This window comes from Pecten maximus, chromosome 12 (assembly GCF_902652985.1).
Source record: "Pecten maximus chromosome 12, xPecMax1.1, whole genome shotgun sequence".
Taxonomy (NCBI): Eukaryota; Metazoa; Mollusca; class Bivalvia; order Pectinida; family Pectinidae; genus Pecten; species Pecten maximus.
Window position 1 is genome coordinate 22588128 of NC_047026.1, and position 20568 is coordinate 22608695.

General features: G+C 35.0%; 1 protein-coding gene across 2 annotated transcripts; it reads right to left on the reverse strand.

Annotated features, from left to right (window-relative positions):
- Positions 1-391: 391 nt before the first annotated feature.
- On the reverse strand, positions 392-20568 carry LOC117339668 (mitochondrial proton/calcium exchanger protein-like). 2 transcript variants are annotated; one of them, XM_033901383.1, is made up of 14 exons: positions 20454-20568; positions 17955-18012; positions 17334-17841; positions 16265-16420; positions 15740-15883; positions 15134-15340; positions 13994-14245; positions 13355-13501; positions 11465-11567; positions 9233-9408; positions 7631-7890; positions 7209-7350; positions 6208-6388; positions 392-5883 (listed from the first exon to the last, which is right to left on the reverse strand). In XM_033901383.1, the coding sequence occupies exons 1-13, from the start codon at positions 20488-20490 to the stop codon at positions 6209-6211; spliced, it is 2370 nt and encodes a 789-aa protein (XP_033757274.1). In that variant the 5' UTR covers positions 20491-20568; the 3' UTR covers positions 392-5883; position 6208. The 2 variants fall into 2 exon arrangements, with proteins under 2 accessions (XP_033757274.1, XP_033757273.1); XM_033901382.1 differs by having other exon boundaries at positions 11465-11570.

The following is a 20568-nucleotide window of genomic DNA, read 5'->3' on the forward strand; positions in this document are numbered from 1 at the left end:
AAAACTTACCCCCAAAATCTTTAAAGTGGGTTTTGGTGCCAAAAAAATTAAGTCCACTAGACTCTAAATGGTAAAATGCGAAAAAATCACATATTTTTTCTACACGATTTTGCCATAACATCACTCCTAGACCTCTAATGAATGTATAACCCAAATTAGAAGGATGTAAGGTGTATGCTTTAGGACTTAAAAGCTTTCCAAAAACTGATCCCAAAAACTTTAACGTGGGGTGGGACGCGGACACAGACGCCAGGGGTACACCACTAGCTCAGGGTTACTTGTAACAGGTGAGCTAAAAATGAAATAAAACACAATTTCAATTATCTTGTTTCTTTTATTTTTCTGATGTTTATAAATCAATATTACACTGTCATTTTCGCCATTTTGTATATACATATGTATTCCATCAATAATGACTGATTTCAGCTAAATTAGGACAAATGACAATTATGTAATAAAAGATATAGCACTAAGCATCAAAGAGCTACCAAAAGGAGATAACTCTAATAGGATAATGTAAAACACTGATAATTTGGAAATTGGAAAATTGTGGTGAAAGGGAGGAAACTTAACAAATGCATGTTTCAGTAAAAATATGCCAAGAATTTTAGTGGAAATAAGACACAGCACAATTTAATCACATTTCGTTTTAAAGGAGAGAGCCTCACCATCGTCTAAATTAGTAAAGACTTGGAAAGTATTTTTTATGAATTTGTCTTTTTTGCTTTTAATTAAAAGTTAATTATAGTTTGTGGGTCTTTTTAAAGAAATCAAATATTTGAACATATAACCGATATCATTACCAGCAGTGCAGTTGATAAATTCACTGTTATTGTAATAAAGTGGTTTGGGGATTGAAAAACCCTTTTGATGGTGATACAACTTTAAAAAAAGAAACTTACACCAAAAATTCTTTGCTATAAATCATTCCAAGTCAGAAAATAAAAAAGAGATCCCATATGACATGATGGAATTCTCTACCTATTTATATTATACATTGTATAATGTGTTAATACCATATTAATATTTTTATCCACTTAACACATATTTATATTCAGAATATATACATAGTATATATTTACGTGTCAAAATAAATAAAAATGTATTTCCTCAGGGACAAACACAAGCACATAATAATACTCCATTTAATATGTACATGGTTACCAGAACTCATTTACAATTATCTAACAATATCAATATCATATCTTTTTTCCAACAAAAATGTTCTCGATATAGATATTAAATAATTATCTTTTTTAAACCAAATGCCCTTTTAGTATTTCATATAAATTTCTGTCAGTTTAATCAGTAAAGACAAGATTTCCCTGACGAAATGATAGTACTCCTAGTAGATACTTGTGACAGTAAATATGTGTAATCTCTCCGTTATCTTGGGGACAGCTGATTTTATTGTTGTTGGAAATGTTGGACTAATGACAGGATATCACAGAGAAAATATGTCATAAAGAAAAGTAATTTACATTTGTGTAAAAACACAGAGGCAATCTGATCAATTACTGCCCAAAAAGGAGTTTTCATGGATGTAGGATGTCTAGGACACCAAAAGTGTTAAAAAAAAAAAGAAAAAAAAGGACAGATACGTCTAAGACACATAAAATACAGACAATGAGAAAAGAATAAGAAATATTGACCTATGGTCAAGAAGAGTATGTCAGTGTTACAAAACTGAAGAGATCAAATATATACTCAAATAAATTAGAACCCGACACCCTAATCTGAAACCAAGGATGAAAAGGGTGTTTTAAAGGATCACCAAGTAAAAAGGCATCACATTGGCACACATTTCTGTGTTACTCTATACAATCTTCACATTTCAAACTTTTTCATTTCTGCCCAAATATGATGAAATTAGTGTTTTCTATGACTTGAAGTCACAATAAGGCCAATATTAAACTGACCGGTCAAAATCAGCCACGAACACTGCAGTGTGTGGACATAAGAAATATGGAGAAAGAGAAAGTTGTCAGTTTTTCCCTATAAAGACAATAATAAAGTATAAAGACAATTTGGTTGGGTTGGGGGTTGGGGTGCATGCATTCCTTTCACATTAAAAAAAAAATTATTTAATATTCAGACTTTCAAATATCTGAATCTTTGACTTATTACCTGGCAGCTTGTCAAAAAGACTTAATCGTGCAGTCTCCCTGAGGAGGAAAATTCAAAACAGTTGGAACATGTAACACAGCAAAATGTTAAAAAGGGAAAGCCAACAGTTTCAATTCATTCCTACAGCTTTCACTTATTAATACAAGACTAAGCGTAAAAAAAGGCATGAATTCCCAACCCATGGTCCATATACATGTATGACTCATATACGTATTTATGAACCATGGGTTAGGAATTCATGCCAAGTCCCTGTGAGTGTATACACTTCATGGTATCCCCTCCCATTCTTTAGAAGAAGGAAATACAAAATTGGTGTAACCCTATCATAATCAATTGTGAGCAGACAAGCGGTCATAGATTACTACCAAATACTCAAGATTGAGGTATAAAGTGTTCATTTTGTGTACTCGTGTTCTTTATGAGGTTTTCCTTGTTATTTACACAATCTTATTAACATGTATCAACCTTTTAATGGTAGACAACACTCAATAATTATAAACCACCCGAGAACGGAGACAACATGAAATCATGTTTTCTTTATTTCATGTTTTCTAAGTAAAGCTTCCAGTGTAAAGTTTAGCAGAGTTTTAACCCTGTATTATAGTAATAAGTTGTATCTAAGTAGCGGTTTATGATAAATGTTCAAATTAAGCTCTCAGAAACTAAAATTTTGACTCCTTTAAGCGTATCTCTTTTCAAATGTGATGGAAAGAAAAAACTTCACTTCAGATACTATCAATTAAAAATAAACCTTGACTCCAAGTAGAAAAAATACATAAAACCACCATAACTTTTATAAGCTGTTTATCACACAGGCTTTTTTCAAATTTAAGTAGAATTGAGGCTTACAAAGCTCTCCAGTAAGATCAATATCAAAATATTTCTATTTCAATGTATCTGAATGTAATTTCCAAAATATCTTGAGAAATTGATATATGTGACATGCAAATTAGGATGGCATACACCTAGCCTCTTAATCAATTACATTTGAGGCTTCAATGTGTCGGCCGAGCCCACAAAGTCAACAAGATCACAGCAGGACAATATAAGCCCCTCCCAGAAAGAAATGCATTCTTTTTTCAAGTGTCAAATACAAATATTGAAATTCAAAAAAGATTAATTATCTAATCAAAATGCCACTGAGAATGTACAATTTAATCTTATGACAAAGTCTACAAAGTTTGAAAGCAATTGGTTGAAAAATTCAGGTTTCAGATTGGTTGAAAAATGTAGATTTCAAGAAAAAAAACCTTAAATTAACTAAGGGGGATAACTCTTGCAATAACCATTTACATAGAATAACATACCGTATTTGAATTTTTTTCGTTCCGAGTACACTTCAACTTACTGGTCATTATATCACCCATGAACCCCAAACAGATACCAAGCAGAAAGTGTAGATACCAAGCAGAAAGTGTGTGGAAGCACATTTATAGAGATAGAAGCAGTTCAGGAACTTAACAAGTCAAAGCGGGACACAAACAAGGACATTTAGAAGTAAACAATACCAGGTAAAGTCTACATATAAGAATCTCTAGACATTTCAGTCTATACTGTCATTGTAATATCAATACTCTGTTTACAAATATTTTAACTCTTACCAGAAACATAATACACGAGGCACAAAGTACTGCAATTTATGGATTTTATCACATGTGAAGCATTTCAGGATAAAACGTCTTTGTGACGTTTAACCTTTGACATTAAACTTTCTGTGTATTTAAGCATAGGTCCTATTTCTTACACAAAATTATCACAATCTTTATATATATAGCTTAATAAGAAAGAAACTTCAACATATTTCCTTCAATAAATGCACCACGCCATTTGATAAGCATGTAAATGTATATCTGAACACTATAACAAGCTAGCATGACATAACATTTCTTTCAAATCATTCTTCAGATTATGAGATACATGTCCATTTGATGATTTTAATGAATTTCCCATCACATATTTTGATGGTTCTAGTGAATTCAGATTCTTATTCTACATATAGCACAAAACTAGATACAGGGTACATGTATCTAAACATGCTCAGACTTTCAAGAGATTTTTCAAGAATATTTCTTGAGGAAACTACGACTTTACAATCACTAATTTTTTTTCCATTTTTTTGCAAAAATTACTGAGAAATTTCACTGGAGATAACTCGAGAATTCTTGGTAAAGAATGATTACATGGATTGTTTATTTGTGTATATACTTTTTACCTAAAATATACCAAAACATTAATCTAACTACACTTAGCTTGGGATATAAAAACACTGCTTAAAATCATGAAAAAGCAAACCCTGTTATGATGGAATTTCAGATTATTTTGTCACCTGAAGTCTATACAGATGAATGCTGATGCTTGTTTCAAAGTTACCTAAACCTGAATTTTGTGTCAGTGTATTGAATATTCACCTTAAGCTGATACAATGCATTGTTGATGTTTGTAAACTACGCCAAAAAGCTACACAGAACAATTACACTAAATTTTAAGCACACTCATATGCTAATGGTATCAACGCATTCCATGAACTTTTCTTATAACATTAAACTTAACACATTTGCTTGGCTTGCTATATAACTATAAATGCTAATTACAATTTGAATGCTGAAAAGGACCTGACCAATTGATAATCTTCTCCGTGAAAACTTCAGATTTCATCTTAGATCCTTAGATATGACACCTTTTTTTTGTCTTGAATCTTGACAAAAGAATTTTTGTCTTGAAATCTGATCTCAGATTTTACATTTGCTTTTTTATTGTCGAAACTTGACCTCAGATTTATATTATGCTTTGAAACTTGATCGTAAATCTTGCATTTGATTTTTGAGATTTTCTCCCAGATTTTATTTTTTTGACTTGAAACTTAATCACAACTCTTAAGCTTACTAATAGCTGAAATGAAAAAATAAGACTGATATTTTACTTCAGGTAATATTTCCTGAAACGATCTTCCTTTCTAAACAAGCACAAGCCATTCTTGGCCATGCAGAAGTTCATACAGAACACATAGTTAACACTGGTTATTATAGTTTCAGATTCTTAGTGAAAAGCACTACCACATGTCTATTGCTAAATCAAGCACATCTGTCAATTTACCTTTCTTACCACACAAATACACATGTACATGTATATAATGTTCTATACTTCAGACTTACACTTTATATATATATTCTTTTGAAATATATTTCTATAATTTTCAATTTCAACATGAATAATATCTGACATGATGGATGTATTGATATAAATAGTAAAATCTTGAAAAAAAATCCCTGTTATAGAAATATTTGTACTTAACGTTACAAACATGAGATCCATACTATATATATATCTCTTGACTTAACATATTATACAAAATTATACACAGCTGAACAAAGATAATGACTTAGTATCGAGTTATCCAAGACCTGGTACATGTACCCAGAGTAATTCTGACCATACATCCTCACAGGCTTCTTGTTTCCCTGTATATACGGTATGTTTAAATTATTGTGATGGATAGCTCTCATATTCTTCATGCTTTTTTCATGATAGATAAGATGTCCGTTATCTTCAATGGTTTGATTGGCTGCCTGCCTCTGGACTTGCCATTGTCATTTTTGCATGCTTTAAGATTAGCTGTCTTCAGTCTTCCTTTTGATTGGCTGTATCCATGGCCTTCACCTTCATGCACTATCCTGAGGTCTTTGTTGATTGGCTGACTGTAAGACAAACTATCTTACAGGCAGCAGTGAGACGCGTCTACATATTTACCAGCCAGGACTAAAATCAAAAAGAACATATTTTATTTTTATATAAAATGATTCTGGTTTCCAGTAATTTTTCTATAATGAAATTTGGAGGTCCATTGAGATAATATTATTAACCTAGAACATGTATGTGGCAAGCCAATGAGGAAACAGTCCATAATTAAGGATATCAATAATTCACTAAATGACATCATTCTGAGTAATTCATCTGTTAATACTTTCAATTTGCTTTTTTCAGATGTAAAAAAAATTAAAAAAACTCAACAAAACCAAAGAATTTATAGCTTAGTCAATATGAAGAGAGTTTGTAATTTTTATCCAAGACGTGAACACTTGCCTCAACCACTGGCTTCCTGTTGTTTACAGACTTCTTCGTCTTGTTGTTTCTTTTGTTTCTCCTGTTTTTCCTTTGCTTTCTCTTCCTCCTCAATCATAGATTCCTTCTTGAGCAGGTCAATGACATCGGTCACCTGGGTGGGACTCAGTTTAACATTCTCTCTGGCCAGCAGTTCTATCACCTGTAGTTGGTTTTATGACAAAGAATGAAAATGTTGACAGAATACACTGTAGTTTTTGAAATTTTTATGTGAAAGAATGTAGATGTTTTGTGTGTTTCTACATAACTTTTTTCATACATTTCATGCCAAAACTTTTTTTTATATGACATCATACATAAGAGTTTTTCTATCCTTTTACAGTTGAAGTATTTTATCAACATATTTTTTATCGTGATATACAAGATAATAAATTGTCTATCCATACCACCACTGAAAATATCCCTCAAGGAATTATGCCGATAGAAGGCTGACAAACTTTGTACATACGTACAAGATGGACGGAGAGAAAACCTAAACCCAAACACAGTAATTAAATTGCAACAGAAAAAAATAAACCAATGAAAATTGAATTATCCAAAAAATATTTTATGAATATTTGAAGCTTTTGAAGTTTTGAAGTTGGCTTTGAAGTCGGCACTAGTTTAAACACTTACATATGGCTATCCTGAAATAAAGGGTATTTATGACGTTAAATCATGCATCCGACATGAATATTTGGCAGGTTTAGAGCAGGTCAAGTCTAGAAAAGTGATCCAATTTGACTGTTCAGAATCTAGAGAAAACTGATCACAGAGGATGTATAGTATTGTACATTACAATATTATCACCTGGTTTACTGGTCTGACAAAAATTGCTCTCCAGCATCATCAGCCAAAAAAATACTGATCATCGCGCTGAGATTTTAACAAATTTCATTATGAGATAAACTGACTGTACATAAATGTAACATACTGCTTCTAGTTTATGATTCTGTATACTGAACAGGTAAAACAATACTGACCTTGAGCACATGTCCAACATCAATATTTCCATCCTTGTCCTCGTCTAGAACTTCTGCGATCCTCTGGAGCCTCGTCTCATTTGGCACCTTCTGCAGTCTCTTCAGGGCAAGTAACAGTTCGTTGATGCTGATTAAATTCCTCCTGCAAGGTAAACAATTTGTTTTTTTACGTTCTGTTTATAAGGAATTTCTAAATACTTCAATTTTGACAATTAATTAAAACTTAAATAACACAGTATTCAAAAATAACCATTTTGAGGAAAACTTTCCTTATCAGAGTCGATAAACAAATTTAAATACACATCAAAATCTGTGATGTTTAATTGTCAGAATGGTTTTATTTAAAGGTAATTATTTGTTTTTAATAAAACTAAACACTATCTTATCATCAACTTAAATCTGTAAGAACTTTGATAACTTACGTTTCCTCTGCCATTTTCTGCAAAAATTCGTCCCTCTTTTTCTCGTCCTCTTTGAACTCGGCACTGCGGCGGATCTTGACTTCTCCCATTTCTAAGGCTTCCTGGATTTCTTCCTTCTTTGAATGGAGCTTAGAGAACTCTGTGTCCATGGTATCAATCAGTTTGTTGACCTGTTTGGCCAGACGCTTAGCACCCTTGGATTCAACGAGATCTTCCTCTAGACCTTTATCCAGTATTACAGCCTTCAAGTCCTCCAAGTCCTAGGTAACAAAAAGTACCGTTATCAGTATATCGCCTCACATTGTAGATCACTATACCTAACAATAGCATTAGGAGGTAAGTTAACTCAAATCTTTATTGCAATATACTAATATTTCAACAAACTAGAAAAAGTCTGTAAGACGTATATGCCCATGCTGCCACTTAACACCCAGAAACGCAGTTTGGTGAAGATAGCAGCAGCAGTTCCTGTGATTAACTAGCAACATTACATTGGGATGGGACAGGATAGAAATAGAGCTGTGTATCGCAAGGTGGGTAGCGATAAGATTCTTATCGTGATACAGGGGATGGGACGGGATAGGACACGGCGGTGCTGACGTGACAGGATGGGAGGGGATGGAACACGACGGTGCTGACGTGACAGGATGGAAGGGGATGGAACACGACGGTGCTGACATGACGGGATGGGAGGGGATGGAACACGACGGTGCTGACGTGACAGGATGGGAGGGGATGGAACACGGCGGTGCTGACGTGACAGGATGGAAGGGGATGGATGAGGGAAACACTATATGCCTCTCCATTTATTGGGAGGGGAATAAAAATAGTGCAATATTTAAAGGTAAAATAGACATAGTATAAAATTAGTTTTCCATTACAGTAAGCATTGAAATTATCATTATTATGAAAATGTTACACCTCCTGTAGATAATAGTTAACTCCAACAGCAACCCTCAAACTAAATATTAGAACTCTTTTACAATTATAAAGGAGCCTACTGATGCTTTCAACACTTGAACCAAACATTTAATATTTAGAAAAATCCTCGCAATGGCTGATGGTTAACTCATATTACTTTATGGTGTAAGAAAACTCGGAAGGATTGTTATTTCAGAAATGACATGGATTGAATGTCAGAAGATATCACAGCAGTGGAGTACACACCAACATGTGTTTGTCCTTTATACAAGAGAAATCAACATGTCCTTTATACAAGAGAAATCAGACAAACCACCCAACCCTCCAGGACATATTCTTTCCTAGAACAATCAGGATCTCATTTGCATGTCAAGTATCCCCTCTCTTAGTCTTTCTGAGCACAGACAACATTATCCTGATGGTATCCCATCACTCTCTCCCTAGTCTCATAATCACAACAGTCTTTCTTAAAGTTATAATAAAATTTAAATTTACTTAACATGTGCTTTACCTAACTGATGTTCCTATTGGTCATCTACATGGGTGGGACTTACCTTCAGGAAATTGACAGCCATCATGTAATCAATTGTCCATTACTCACAAAAGCTATTCCATAATCATTAACCATTCATTGACATATATTAAAGTTGTTCTAGGAACCAATGTGACCTTTGACCTTACCTCTTTGTATTCCTCTACATCCTCCTTCAGGTCCTTGATTTTCTCCTCATCAATGTTAATTGCCTTCTCATTGGCGATCTCTCCGAGAGCAGCCTCAATATCCTCCAGTTCTTTGGGAGTTATCTCCTCCTCTTTCACTTCCTCTTCAGTTAAAGAGGGTGCTGAATCCACAATAGCTTGAAACAGAAATTCATAACACTTATATTTTCTGCAGGCTGTTTCCCAGGGACAAAGACAGATACAATTCACAATTTTTAAAAGGCCCCTTATTAAGGCCCTTTCATATCTATAAATCAAAGATATCTAGGTCTGAAAAATAAGATTGTTAAAATTACGGCCAATTTGACCACTTCTGACCCTACCCCTCAGGTCCCATGGGGATGGAGACCATAACATTATCTTTCCCAAGAAAAGTTTCTCAAAATTTTAATCACATTAAGGGCAGTTGATTAATTTTCTGTCACATCAGCCTATCATTCAGGTTCAACATTATTTCTTTAAATATGTAAATGAAACCAGACATCAGACTAGGCCTATTGACATCAGGTTAGGCATATTGACATCAGGTTAGGCCTATTGACATCAGGCTAGGCCTATTGACATCAGGTTAGGCCTATTGATATCAGGCTAGGCCTATTGACATCAGTATAGGCCTATTGACATCAGGTTAGACCTATTGACATCAGGCTTGGCCTATTGACACCAGGTTAGACCTATTGACATCAGGCTAGGCCTATTGACATCAGGTTAGGCCTATTGACATTATCAGGTTAGACCTATTGACATCAGGCTAGGCCTATTGACATCAGGTTAGGCCTATTGACATCAGGTTAGGACTATTGACATCAGGTTAGGCCTATTGACATCAGGTTAGACCTATTGACATCAGGTTAGGCCTATTGACATCAGGTTAGACCTATTGACATCAGGTTAGGACTATTGACATCAGGCTAGGCCTATTGACATCAGTATAGGCCTATTGACATCAGGTTAGACCTATTGACATCAGACTAGGCCTATTGACATCAGGTTAGGCCTATTGACATCAGGTTAGGCCTATTGACATCAAGCTAGACCTAATTAAATACTTTCTTAATCAATAACAAACATATAGCGTCCATTACAATACACATAATACATAAATTCTGCAGTATCTAACAGACTTTTCCTGTCAGAGACAGCAAGATGTAATAGTGAACTTAGACTGGCCACCAGCCCCTAAGTTTTTTGTTAGAACTGCTCTAAATTTTAATACTAGATTATCTCCCCCTAGTTTGAAACTAGAATCAGACATATCCTAGTGACCAAAATCATAAAGGTCAATTTTATTTATGATTTTAATATTCTAGAGACAGGGAGCCAGTCTATAGTGAACTATATATGTCACACTCTCACTGATAGAGTATGGACCACGACATAAAATTAATGATGTTTTTGATTGTACTAGATTTGTGATGCTTTAATGATAACCTCATCAAAATGTGATTTTTTAGAATGAAAGTACATTTACCTGGTAAATCGTCTTTTGTCTAGGTAGACAGAGTTATAGACTGCATTGTTCCGTGTCGAAATGGGAAATTTACTTATAAAGAGTGGTAGAAACCCCCGATTCAAATATTGCATCTGATCTTTGTTGTGTGTTATACCTAACTCTTTCTATCCTTCTGGTTCTTTCCAGATTCCATACCTGATGTAGCCATATGGTTTGCCCCAAAAAGTTTTAACAAAATGTTGGACTACATGTGCATTTTTGGAATGTTATGTTTTGATATGGAAAATGACGGTTAGTGTAATCATCTAGTGTTAATGTGAAATAATTTATTGAATTATTTTTAAACATAGCACTTAATACAATGCAGTGTTGTAGACAGTGTTATCAAAATGGGAAGTGGAGTAGGCCGCTTTATTGTTAACACTAGCAAACTTTGTTCAGAATATCACCTATTACTCTGATGGAAAATAGACCACATGGCCAAAACAAAAAACAAAACAAAATTTGTAATCAAAATTGTATCGTAAATCTTGAGTATCTCTTATGAATGATTGTACGTGTCGTCAGCTGTTTCCCCTAAATCAATAATTAACATCAACATAGATTGTTGTCTATAGTTGACAACGGGGAAGAGACAGCATAGAATTTTGTCAACTTTTGTCAACAATTGTACTGAAGGAGTTCAAGTATTTATTACAGAGAGTTTTGGATACATAATCTGTGGACTAAAACTATCTTACTTTCTGCAGGCTTGGCCTCCACAATAGGTGCTTTGTCTTCCATCACTGGTTCCACAACTTCTTCCTTTTCTTTCGGATCTGTTTCTAACTCCTCTTCTTTCGCCTGCTATCATAAATGAACGAAAACTTACTTCATGTATTTTTTGTTGAGATTTAGTTTTATTTTAGTAACTGTAACTGGTTGATTTGCTTGATGATTTGTTTGTTTGTTTAGTTTATTGCCCCATGAACAGCCAGGGTCAATTTGAGGTGGGTTTCCTTGTAGTAGTTGGTGGCTACTTCACTGAACAACATACAGAAGGCCCATCGCATGCTATCAAGAATAATTAGGGTCAAAGTGTCCTGCCCATGGACACAACTATGAAAGCACAGACCAATCTGTTTCTCAGATATGGGTAAGGAGAGTCACACAGCGGATCCTCATCTGAGGTTACGTGGCGGGCCCTCTAACGGACGGAACTATCACGGCCTACGGCCCCCAGTTTAATGATGGACAGATAGTACATTGTTTAGTTTCGACATTGATTTACAGTTGTTATGGTCCCTCCATTGAGCTGAAATGCAGTTTATTTTTTTAACAATATCATTCATTAGGCCACAGGTTTAGAAACTAAGAATTTCAATTTTAAGTTATCTTGATTCTGAATAAATTAAGTACAAACTTAAGTAATGGGTCTTGAAAAAGTTATTTCAATTTAATTTCAAAACTAATTTCTAGATTAGTTAATATCTTGTTTCTGGAGAGTTCTTACAGCACATTCATATGGTAATCACTTTTTTCAAGCCTCCACACTTACCCAATAAGGAAATTTTTATTGATAAATCAAAATTGACATTTCATAGTAAAAGCTAATTTAGTCAAGTCTAGGTACAAACAGTGACCACCAACAGGAGTCTAGGTACAAACAGTGACCACTAACAGGAGGACTCTAGGTACAAACAGTGACCACCAACAGGAGGAGTCTAGGTACAAACAGTGACCACCAACAGGAGGACTCTAGGTACAAACAGTGACCACCAACAGGAGTCTAGGTACAAACAGTGACCACCAACAGGAGGACTCTAGGTACAAAAAGTGACCACCAACAGGAGGAGTCTAGGTACAAACAGTGACCACTAACAGGAGGAGTCTAGGTACAAACAGTGACCACTAACAGGAGGAGTCTAGGTACAAACAGTGACCACTAACAGGAGTCTAGGTACAAACAGTGACCACCAACAGAAGGAGTCTAGGTACAAACAGTGACCACCAACAGGAGTCTAGGTACAAACAGTGACCACTAACAGGAGGAGTCTAGGTACAAACCGTGACCACCAACAGGAGTCTAGGTACAAACAGTGACCACCAACAGGAGGAGTCTAGGTACAAACAGTGACCACCAACAGGAGGACTCTAGGTACAAACAGTGACCACTAACAGGAGGAGTCTAGGTACAAACAGTGACCACCAACAGGAGGAGTCTAGGTACAAACAGTGACCACCAACAGGAGGACTCTAGGTACAAACAGTGACCAGCAACAGGAGTCTAGGTACAAACAGTGACCACCAACAGGAGGACTATAGGTACAAACAGTGACCACCAACAGGAGGAGTCTAGGTACAAACAGTGACCACCAACAGGAGTCTAGGTACACACAGTGACCACTAACAGGAGTCTAGGTACAAACAGTGACCACCAACAGAAGGAGTCTAGGTACAAACAGTGACCACCAACAGGAGTCTAGGTTCAAATACAGACAATCAAACAGGGACTACCAAATATAAAGCAGTACCATATAATAGACATGTAGAATTTCTTTTATCTGGAGTCATCCTAAAGGAAATATAACTCATTGAGATATCCTCAAGTAATGACTGTACTTCCAACTAAATACATTTTAAACACTGACCTCCTGCTTCGTTTTCTCGAGTTCCTCTTTCTTTGCCTTGCGCTCTGTCTCGATGACTTCTTCCTGTTGTTTGATCAGCTCCAACTTAGCCTTGTTGTCCACCTTTTCTCCATGGATCTCAGCCACCTTGATCTTAGCTTCTGTTGTCTACAAACAGATATGTCGAGAAATCAGAGTGAAATATATACAAATATATTATGTGTACATTTTGCTCAACTTCAAACTCAGACTAAGCATTAGGTTTTTACACATGCTTATCACATGTTTATCAAGAGTGATTGGCTGTCACAATGGAAAATATTCATATCAGGAGAGTGTCATCAAAATTTTGATAGCCAAATAAAAATTTACCTGAAAATATTTCAGACATATAAATTTGCAATCAAGAGATGTATTTGAAATGATATATTGTACTCATTTAATTTTGAAACAAAATAAAGAACTGTTCAGTACCTACAGGCTAATTTATGTTAATCTGTCATAAATTCTCAATACTTATTCAACATATGGCATCTGTTAACATATGTTGTAATTTTTTATATCACGAAAATCTACATGTGTAGTACACACGCTGCAGTTGACAATTATTTACACCCATTTATAAGCTCCTTAGCCTGCTAGCTATCTAGACATATATACCGTAGACTCTGGCAGGGCAGAGATGGTGGCCTTCAGCTGCTCAGATGTAGAAAGAGTTTCAGGGAGGTACAATGCCCTCGAGAGAAGGAGGAGAGATGTGGGAATCTTCTGTGTCAGATGCAGATCTAGCCACTGTTGTAATTGTAGCTTCAGTCGTTCCTCTGACACACCTAAAGCTCTCATTCCTCGGGCACGCACGGCTGACTGCAGCTCCCAGGTTGTCAGACTGTCTATGCCTTCCTTTTCTATCATCTATCAGAGCAAAAATATTTCTATTGCTGGTAGCCACTACATGATATGTTATATCTATAATATTATACAATTATTGACTTTTGATGAGGTTTATTGCAGGATTTATCAACCCAAATGTAATTATCAGTATATTATACAATTATTCACTTAGGATGATGTTTACTCCAGGATTTATCAACCTAAATTTGATTATCAGATTTCTCGAGTTGATAAATCCTTGTGTTAACTTATATATGCAAAGTCAACATTGTTTTATTAGATGAATTTTCTTATATGACTAATGAAGAAATAGCAGTGAATATGTCGTTTTATCTTGATTTTTCACAACAGGATGTTTTACCCCGGTTTCTATTCAAAGAAATGAGGCAACTGAATTAAAAAGACATGTTAACCTTACACTTATTATTGTCAGCATTGCATTTGAACAATACCTGTAGGGCAGATCTCAACCAATAAGAGAACACAAAAATCAGTCATATAACATATTGAAATTTAAACATATCTAAAACATCACTGAAGGTTTCCTCCAATACAGGTGCAAAACGTTCAATTGTTTCTTGTTCTGTATTAGGGGAGACAACTCCTCATTATTCTATCTTTAGATGAGATTCCTTATTTTGCATCATCACTGCTGAATTTTCACTTATATCTTGCATTTTCCTTAGATTCAATTAGCTTACTATCAGAAAAGCTCATAATTTTTCTTACTGGTATTTTTTTTACTGGTAAAAAGTGGTAGTTTTAAACTTTGTCATTTCGATTCTTCTCTTTGAAAAATTTTGAAGTGTCAGTATATTTTCGATTTAATAAAAAACTTCATCTTAATGAAATATTACATCAATTTCCAATTTTTAATCTTAGACATATATTTGATTGAAAAGAAAGTACCTTATCATCTGTGAGCAGTTGTCGCAGTTTCATTCTCAGTTGAAATCGTAACATGTTGTCGGGGGCATATGAGTTAGGGATATTCAACACATGGTTTAGGGCCTGAAGTTGTGCTCTAGTCAAGTTCTCTAGAGTGATTTCATCCTCAAACAATTTACTGTACCGCAGAATCTCCTCATTCTCTGGTACGTATCCTTTCTCGCGAACCTGCTCAGAGAAATTTAGTACAGGAGTCAATTAATCCACATTTTCTACTACCAGGTAATTTTGTTGATTTTTTTTCCTGTTTTGAATGTAAACTCTCAAATCAAATATTATTAATAACTACATACAGAATGCATTACATGCACAAAGCTTAAGTAAGTTTCCAAAAACAGATTCTTTTTTTTCTCAGTCTGAGTCAATAGCATGTTATGATCATGTTCATACAGTTTATTAAGAAATCCTATCATCAGCTTACTTCAAGAAAGGATAACCTTGGTTTTCTTTTTATAATGACTACAACTTACTGTAGACACTGGCCCCAAAAAGATATAATGTGATTATTGCTGGACCAATGTAAATCGGTACCGACAGTACCATAAACAGAACATTAACAAATATTACCTTTTGTATGAATTCTGAGAACTCCCCAACCATCTTGCTTTCCTTTTTGCCTTTCTTTGACTGTAGGGAGCTTTCTTCAATGGTGTCCTGTAGGAACTTGGCCATCTCCAGTTTAACTTTCAGCTTCTTTTTACTCATTTCAAGCTGCAAACAAATGCCTTGGGTTAAATAGTGTCACAAATGCAAAGAATAATTTCTCCTTTAAAGACTGTCCTTCAGTTTCAATACAGCATGTTTTGTCTATAGCAACTTTGGTGAGTTATAGTTTAATTTAAACAGGATATCAATATGAACTACTGTACAGCCTGCTATATAGATCAACCAAGAGTTCAGATTTCCTACACTTAAAATGTACCGTTGTTATTGAGCTGACAATGTTTGATGTTTTAGGCTTATATATCTCTTAACCTTATAACATTTAATAAATTCTTGAATTCAATACAAAGTTACAAAGTGAAACAATAATGTTAGTAACATATAAAACTAATCAGGGAAATCAAAACAGATTTACAGCAAACTTCATACCTCCTTCTTACTGCCAGGTTTGTCATCTTGGAAAGTACTTGGTAACATGTTGGGAAAGAGTTTCAGGGCCACGGGCAGAAGAAACTCCATGAACGGGATTACAAGAAAAACCATGAAAGGCACCAGTCGGAACAGGTCAGCAGATGTTCTTACCAGCTGAAATAAAAAAAATTAACTTCCATAAATATCATAAAGGCAAACCTTATTTTTCTAACTGTGTAATTTCCTACATATTGAGTATTTTGTATCACATAGACACGTATTAGTTGATTTTGTCCCCTACATGCTTTTATTGTGTTTCCTTCATATTGAATATCTTGTCCCATACATGTTGGGTATTTTGTCCCTACATGTTAAATATTTTGTCCTCTGTATGTTGGGTATTTTGTCTTCCTACATGTTGAATATCATGTCCCTGAAATGCTTAGTATTTGTCCCCTACATGTTGTGTATTTTGTCCCCTACATGTTGGGTATTTTGTCCCTAAATGTTGGGTATTTTGTCCCCTACATGTTGGGTATTTTGTCCTCTACATGTTGGGTATTTTGTCGCTACATGTTCAGAATTTTGTCCTCTACATGTTGGGTATTTTGTCCCTAAATGTTGAATATTTTGTCCCCTACATGTTGGGTATTTTGTCCCTACATGTTGAATATTTTGTCCTCTACATGTTGGGTATTTTGTCTTCATTTAAGTTGAATATCATGTCCCTGAAATGCTTAGTATTTGTCCCCTACATGTTGAATATTTTGTCCTCTACATGTTGGGTATTTTGTCCTCTACATGTATGTTATTTTGTCTTCCTACATGTATGTTATTTTGTCCCCTTCATGTTGGTTATTTTGTCCCCATTCATGTTGGTTATTTTGTCCCCTTCATGTTATTTATTTTGTCTCCTATATATACCTACATGTTGAATATTTCCCCCCTACATGCTGGTTATTCTGTCTTCCTAAATGTTGAATTTTTGTCCTCTACATGTATGCTATTTTGTCCCCTACATGTTGTTCCAAACATCGATAAGTTATTACTATAAGTTTAATATTGAGAGTTTGAACAGTAATTTTACCTGTTTGTTTTCCCTCCTTGTCAGCTGTTTGCCCATCAGCAGTGCCCACACAAGCCTTCTGCACACCTTGACATCCAGCCACAGCAGTCGAAATCCATGATAGTAGTGCTTCAACTCGTCTACAAAACGTTGCCATAATGTCTTTTTCACAGCTACCTGAGTTTCAGGTGCACTTACAGGTGCTGCTTTAGTTCCCGCATCAGGAGACTTTTCTTGTAAAGCTTTCACAGTTTTTTCAACAGTTGATTCCTCTTTTCGAAATAATGTGGAATTATGAAAATGACGATTGACTGATAGCACGGGTTGATATAATATTCTGGAGTTTACAGATTTACTTACACTAGAACTACCCAAACATATATGTTTAGGCTGGTTATCTCTGAACCAGTCATCAACTGTTTGTGATAGATTATTTGACGAGGAGGTAAGATATTTGACAGGTGTGAAGCCTTTGTGTGGTGAGGAATACCTGCTTTTTAAAATTGTGGATCCTGAACTCCTTGAATACCTGTAAATAGAAAATAAAGAAACATAGCATGGAAACTAGTCACTAAGAAATGTTTGTAAAATTTCTTCATTAACATATATATGACAAATAATTATGAAATATGTTTTACTTACCATTGCTGACCTGTTCCCACACAACCTCTACAGGGGCCTAGAACTCCTTGGAGAGGTGCTATCAAAACAAAAATAGCACTGAGTGTGAAACCTTACCATGTTTGTACAATTCAAGTGTATATCAGATTTTGATCTTTGGAGATCATCAACATTTTTTGAACAGATCTGGATATTGCATTTGTATCTTGTCATGATCATGAAGCTCATGACAGGGAAACTTTCTATGTGTGCTTCATCTTGAAGAAATATTCAATACTTTTGTTGATGTCTGGTACTCTATTAACCAGGTTAAATTTTTGAAGCTCATAACCTTGTAGTTCAATTCCTTTCTCTGTTCTATGTGCTTATACATATAGTTTATTGTTACAAACATACTGAAATGACATGCACTTTTCTTAAAGGTAATGAAGATGTGAATTGATTAGCAAACACATATTGTAATTATTTAAGCACTGCTTTCAGTTGGAAGTTATGGGCTGATGAATGCCAACTGGACAAAGTCAAATTTATAAATGAAGTGCACTAGCACTTAAGTTGAATTTGCCTCTGTCCAGTTGGCATTCATCAGCCTATAACTTTCAACTGAAAGCAGTTCAATGCTTATATTTACATTTGACAACGATTTCTAAAGACTATATCCAGGAATTTTGCTTCTGCGATGAATCAACAAATTATTATCGTCAAAGGCGGAAAGGCATTTTCAACAGTCATCGATCTCTTGTTATCCCTGATGACATGACAATTATGATGTCACAATTGTAATGATGTCATAATAAAGATTTTGAAGGATGTAAATATGAGTTGAAAATCACACTAGCTTACAAAATGTATACAACCAAAATACCCATTGTACATATGTTAACTGCCAGTAAGAGCCCAAAAAAGAAACTAATCTATTGCTTATAATTACAAATTGAAATATCTATATTTGAGTTGCTGCTAAAAGAAAAAAAACATCAGAGAAAACCAACCTACCATCTAAGTGATGAAACAACTTTAACAGTGACATTATCTCGTTAATTATTCCCCTACCACCAGAGCATAAACTCATGTTTTAGGGCAGTGATCTGACACTACCACTTGACGTATCATTAATAGCCAACCTTAGTTATTAATTTGGCTAACATCTTTTTTCACTCTATCAGTCCATCATGTTTAAAATTCAGTCTGTGCAGTACCTTGGCATGACTCGTTTCTGATTTTCCCTTTCCTTTATCACTGGTCAGTGTGTGTCAAGTCGTCACTGTCGTAATGTGCTGTCCTGCAGCAGGAGACTGTCCAGTCCCAATTGTATTTTAATATTACTTTACGTGACATGTACTTTTATTCATTTATTTTACTTTAATTTTGTTTGCATTATGAGCAGATGTAGATATTGACTTAGAATTACAGGAATTGAATCTCAAAGTTTTTTCCAACATTGGTTAAAGTATGAATGGCCGACAGGGAAAATTTGCAAGTACTATTGTAAGCAATTTACACTTTCATTATCAGCTGATTATTAGTCTAGTCAGAAAAGTTCAGATTCATTCCTGGTTTTACAATGGTGTTTATCAGGTCGGGGAGAAGTCCTGATTTCACTATTATAGTGGTATTCCACTATAATAGCGATATATAGCTATATAAACGGTAGCAAATTGAAGCATTTCCGCCAGAAAATGCATACCTGACAAAAGCGAGAGTTATGGTCGGTAGGTACATAATCCATGTCCTTGGTTGCTACGATAACTGTGTTAAAATTGAAATTTCATCTGTGCATTTTTTTCTGTAAAATCTTCTTTTTTGTAACGGGAAATTGCAATTTCTGTTTCATTTGCTTATTTCTTGATATACAATTCATCTGAACGTCACAACAATCTGTATATACTTCCCCGTGATTTTCCCAATCCAAACAGAGCCGCTGCAACCGGAAGTGGAGTAACGCAACATTTTTTCTTGTTTTTTTACCGACTCTGGAGATGACAACCATCATTCTGATCTATTAGAGTTACTTCCCTTCTCCCATTCGGTTAGTATAGAGTATAGAGATTGAAAAACGGCGATTTCACATAAAAATGCACATGTGAAATTTTAATTTTATTGCCGTTATTGTAACAACCAAGCACATGGATCATGCACGTACAAACCATAACTCTCGCTTTTTGTCAGATATGCCTTTTCTGGCGGAAATGCTTCAATTTGCTACTGTTTATATAGCTTAGTCAGTGGAATACCACTATAATGAAATCAGGACTTCTCCCCGACCTGTTTATATCAAAATAAGAAATCATTAGTTGTCTCTTGTCAATAGTCCATCGTCTATGTGTGCATTTAAATAAAAACAGTTTGTGTATAAAAACAAGTTTGTTTACATATGATAGTAATTTTCATGTTTTGAAGGTCAGTATCATGCTTCGATCAGCTGGGTATTTATTCGGTCGGTGTTTTGTAACCTCCTGTGCCGGTGGCAGGTCAGGAATATTACGAAACATAAATATGCGCAACGCGTATTTTACCCACCTCTAGTTGGAAGGCAAATCAAATATCGATGAGCCATGTTGAAGTGGAATCAATATAAGACAGAAACCGGTCGCAGAATGTAAATAATCACACATCACCGGTTAGTCAGTTTTCA

Bases quoted from the DNA above. Each gene is read 5' to 3' on its own strand.
- LOC117339668 (XM_033901382.1), bottom strand. From the start codon at position 20,490: ATGGCTCATCGATATTTGATTTGCCTTCCAACTAGAG. The intron at 16,421-17,333 runs GTAAAATTACTG...TTTTTATTTCAG, and splicing joins CAAGGAGGGAAAACAAACAG to CTGGTAAGAACATCTGCTGA. The intron at 14,246-15,133 runs GTACTTTCTTTT...TTGCTCTGATAG, and splicing joins AACTGCTCACAGATGATAAG to ATGATAGAAAAGGAAGGCAT.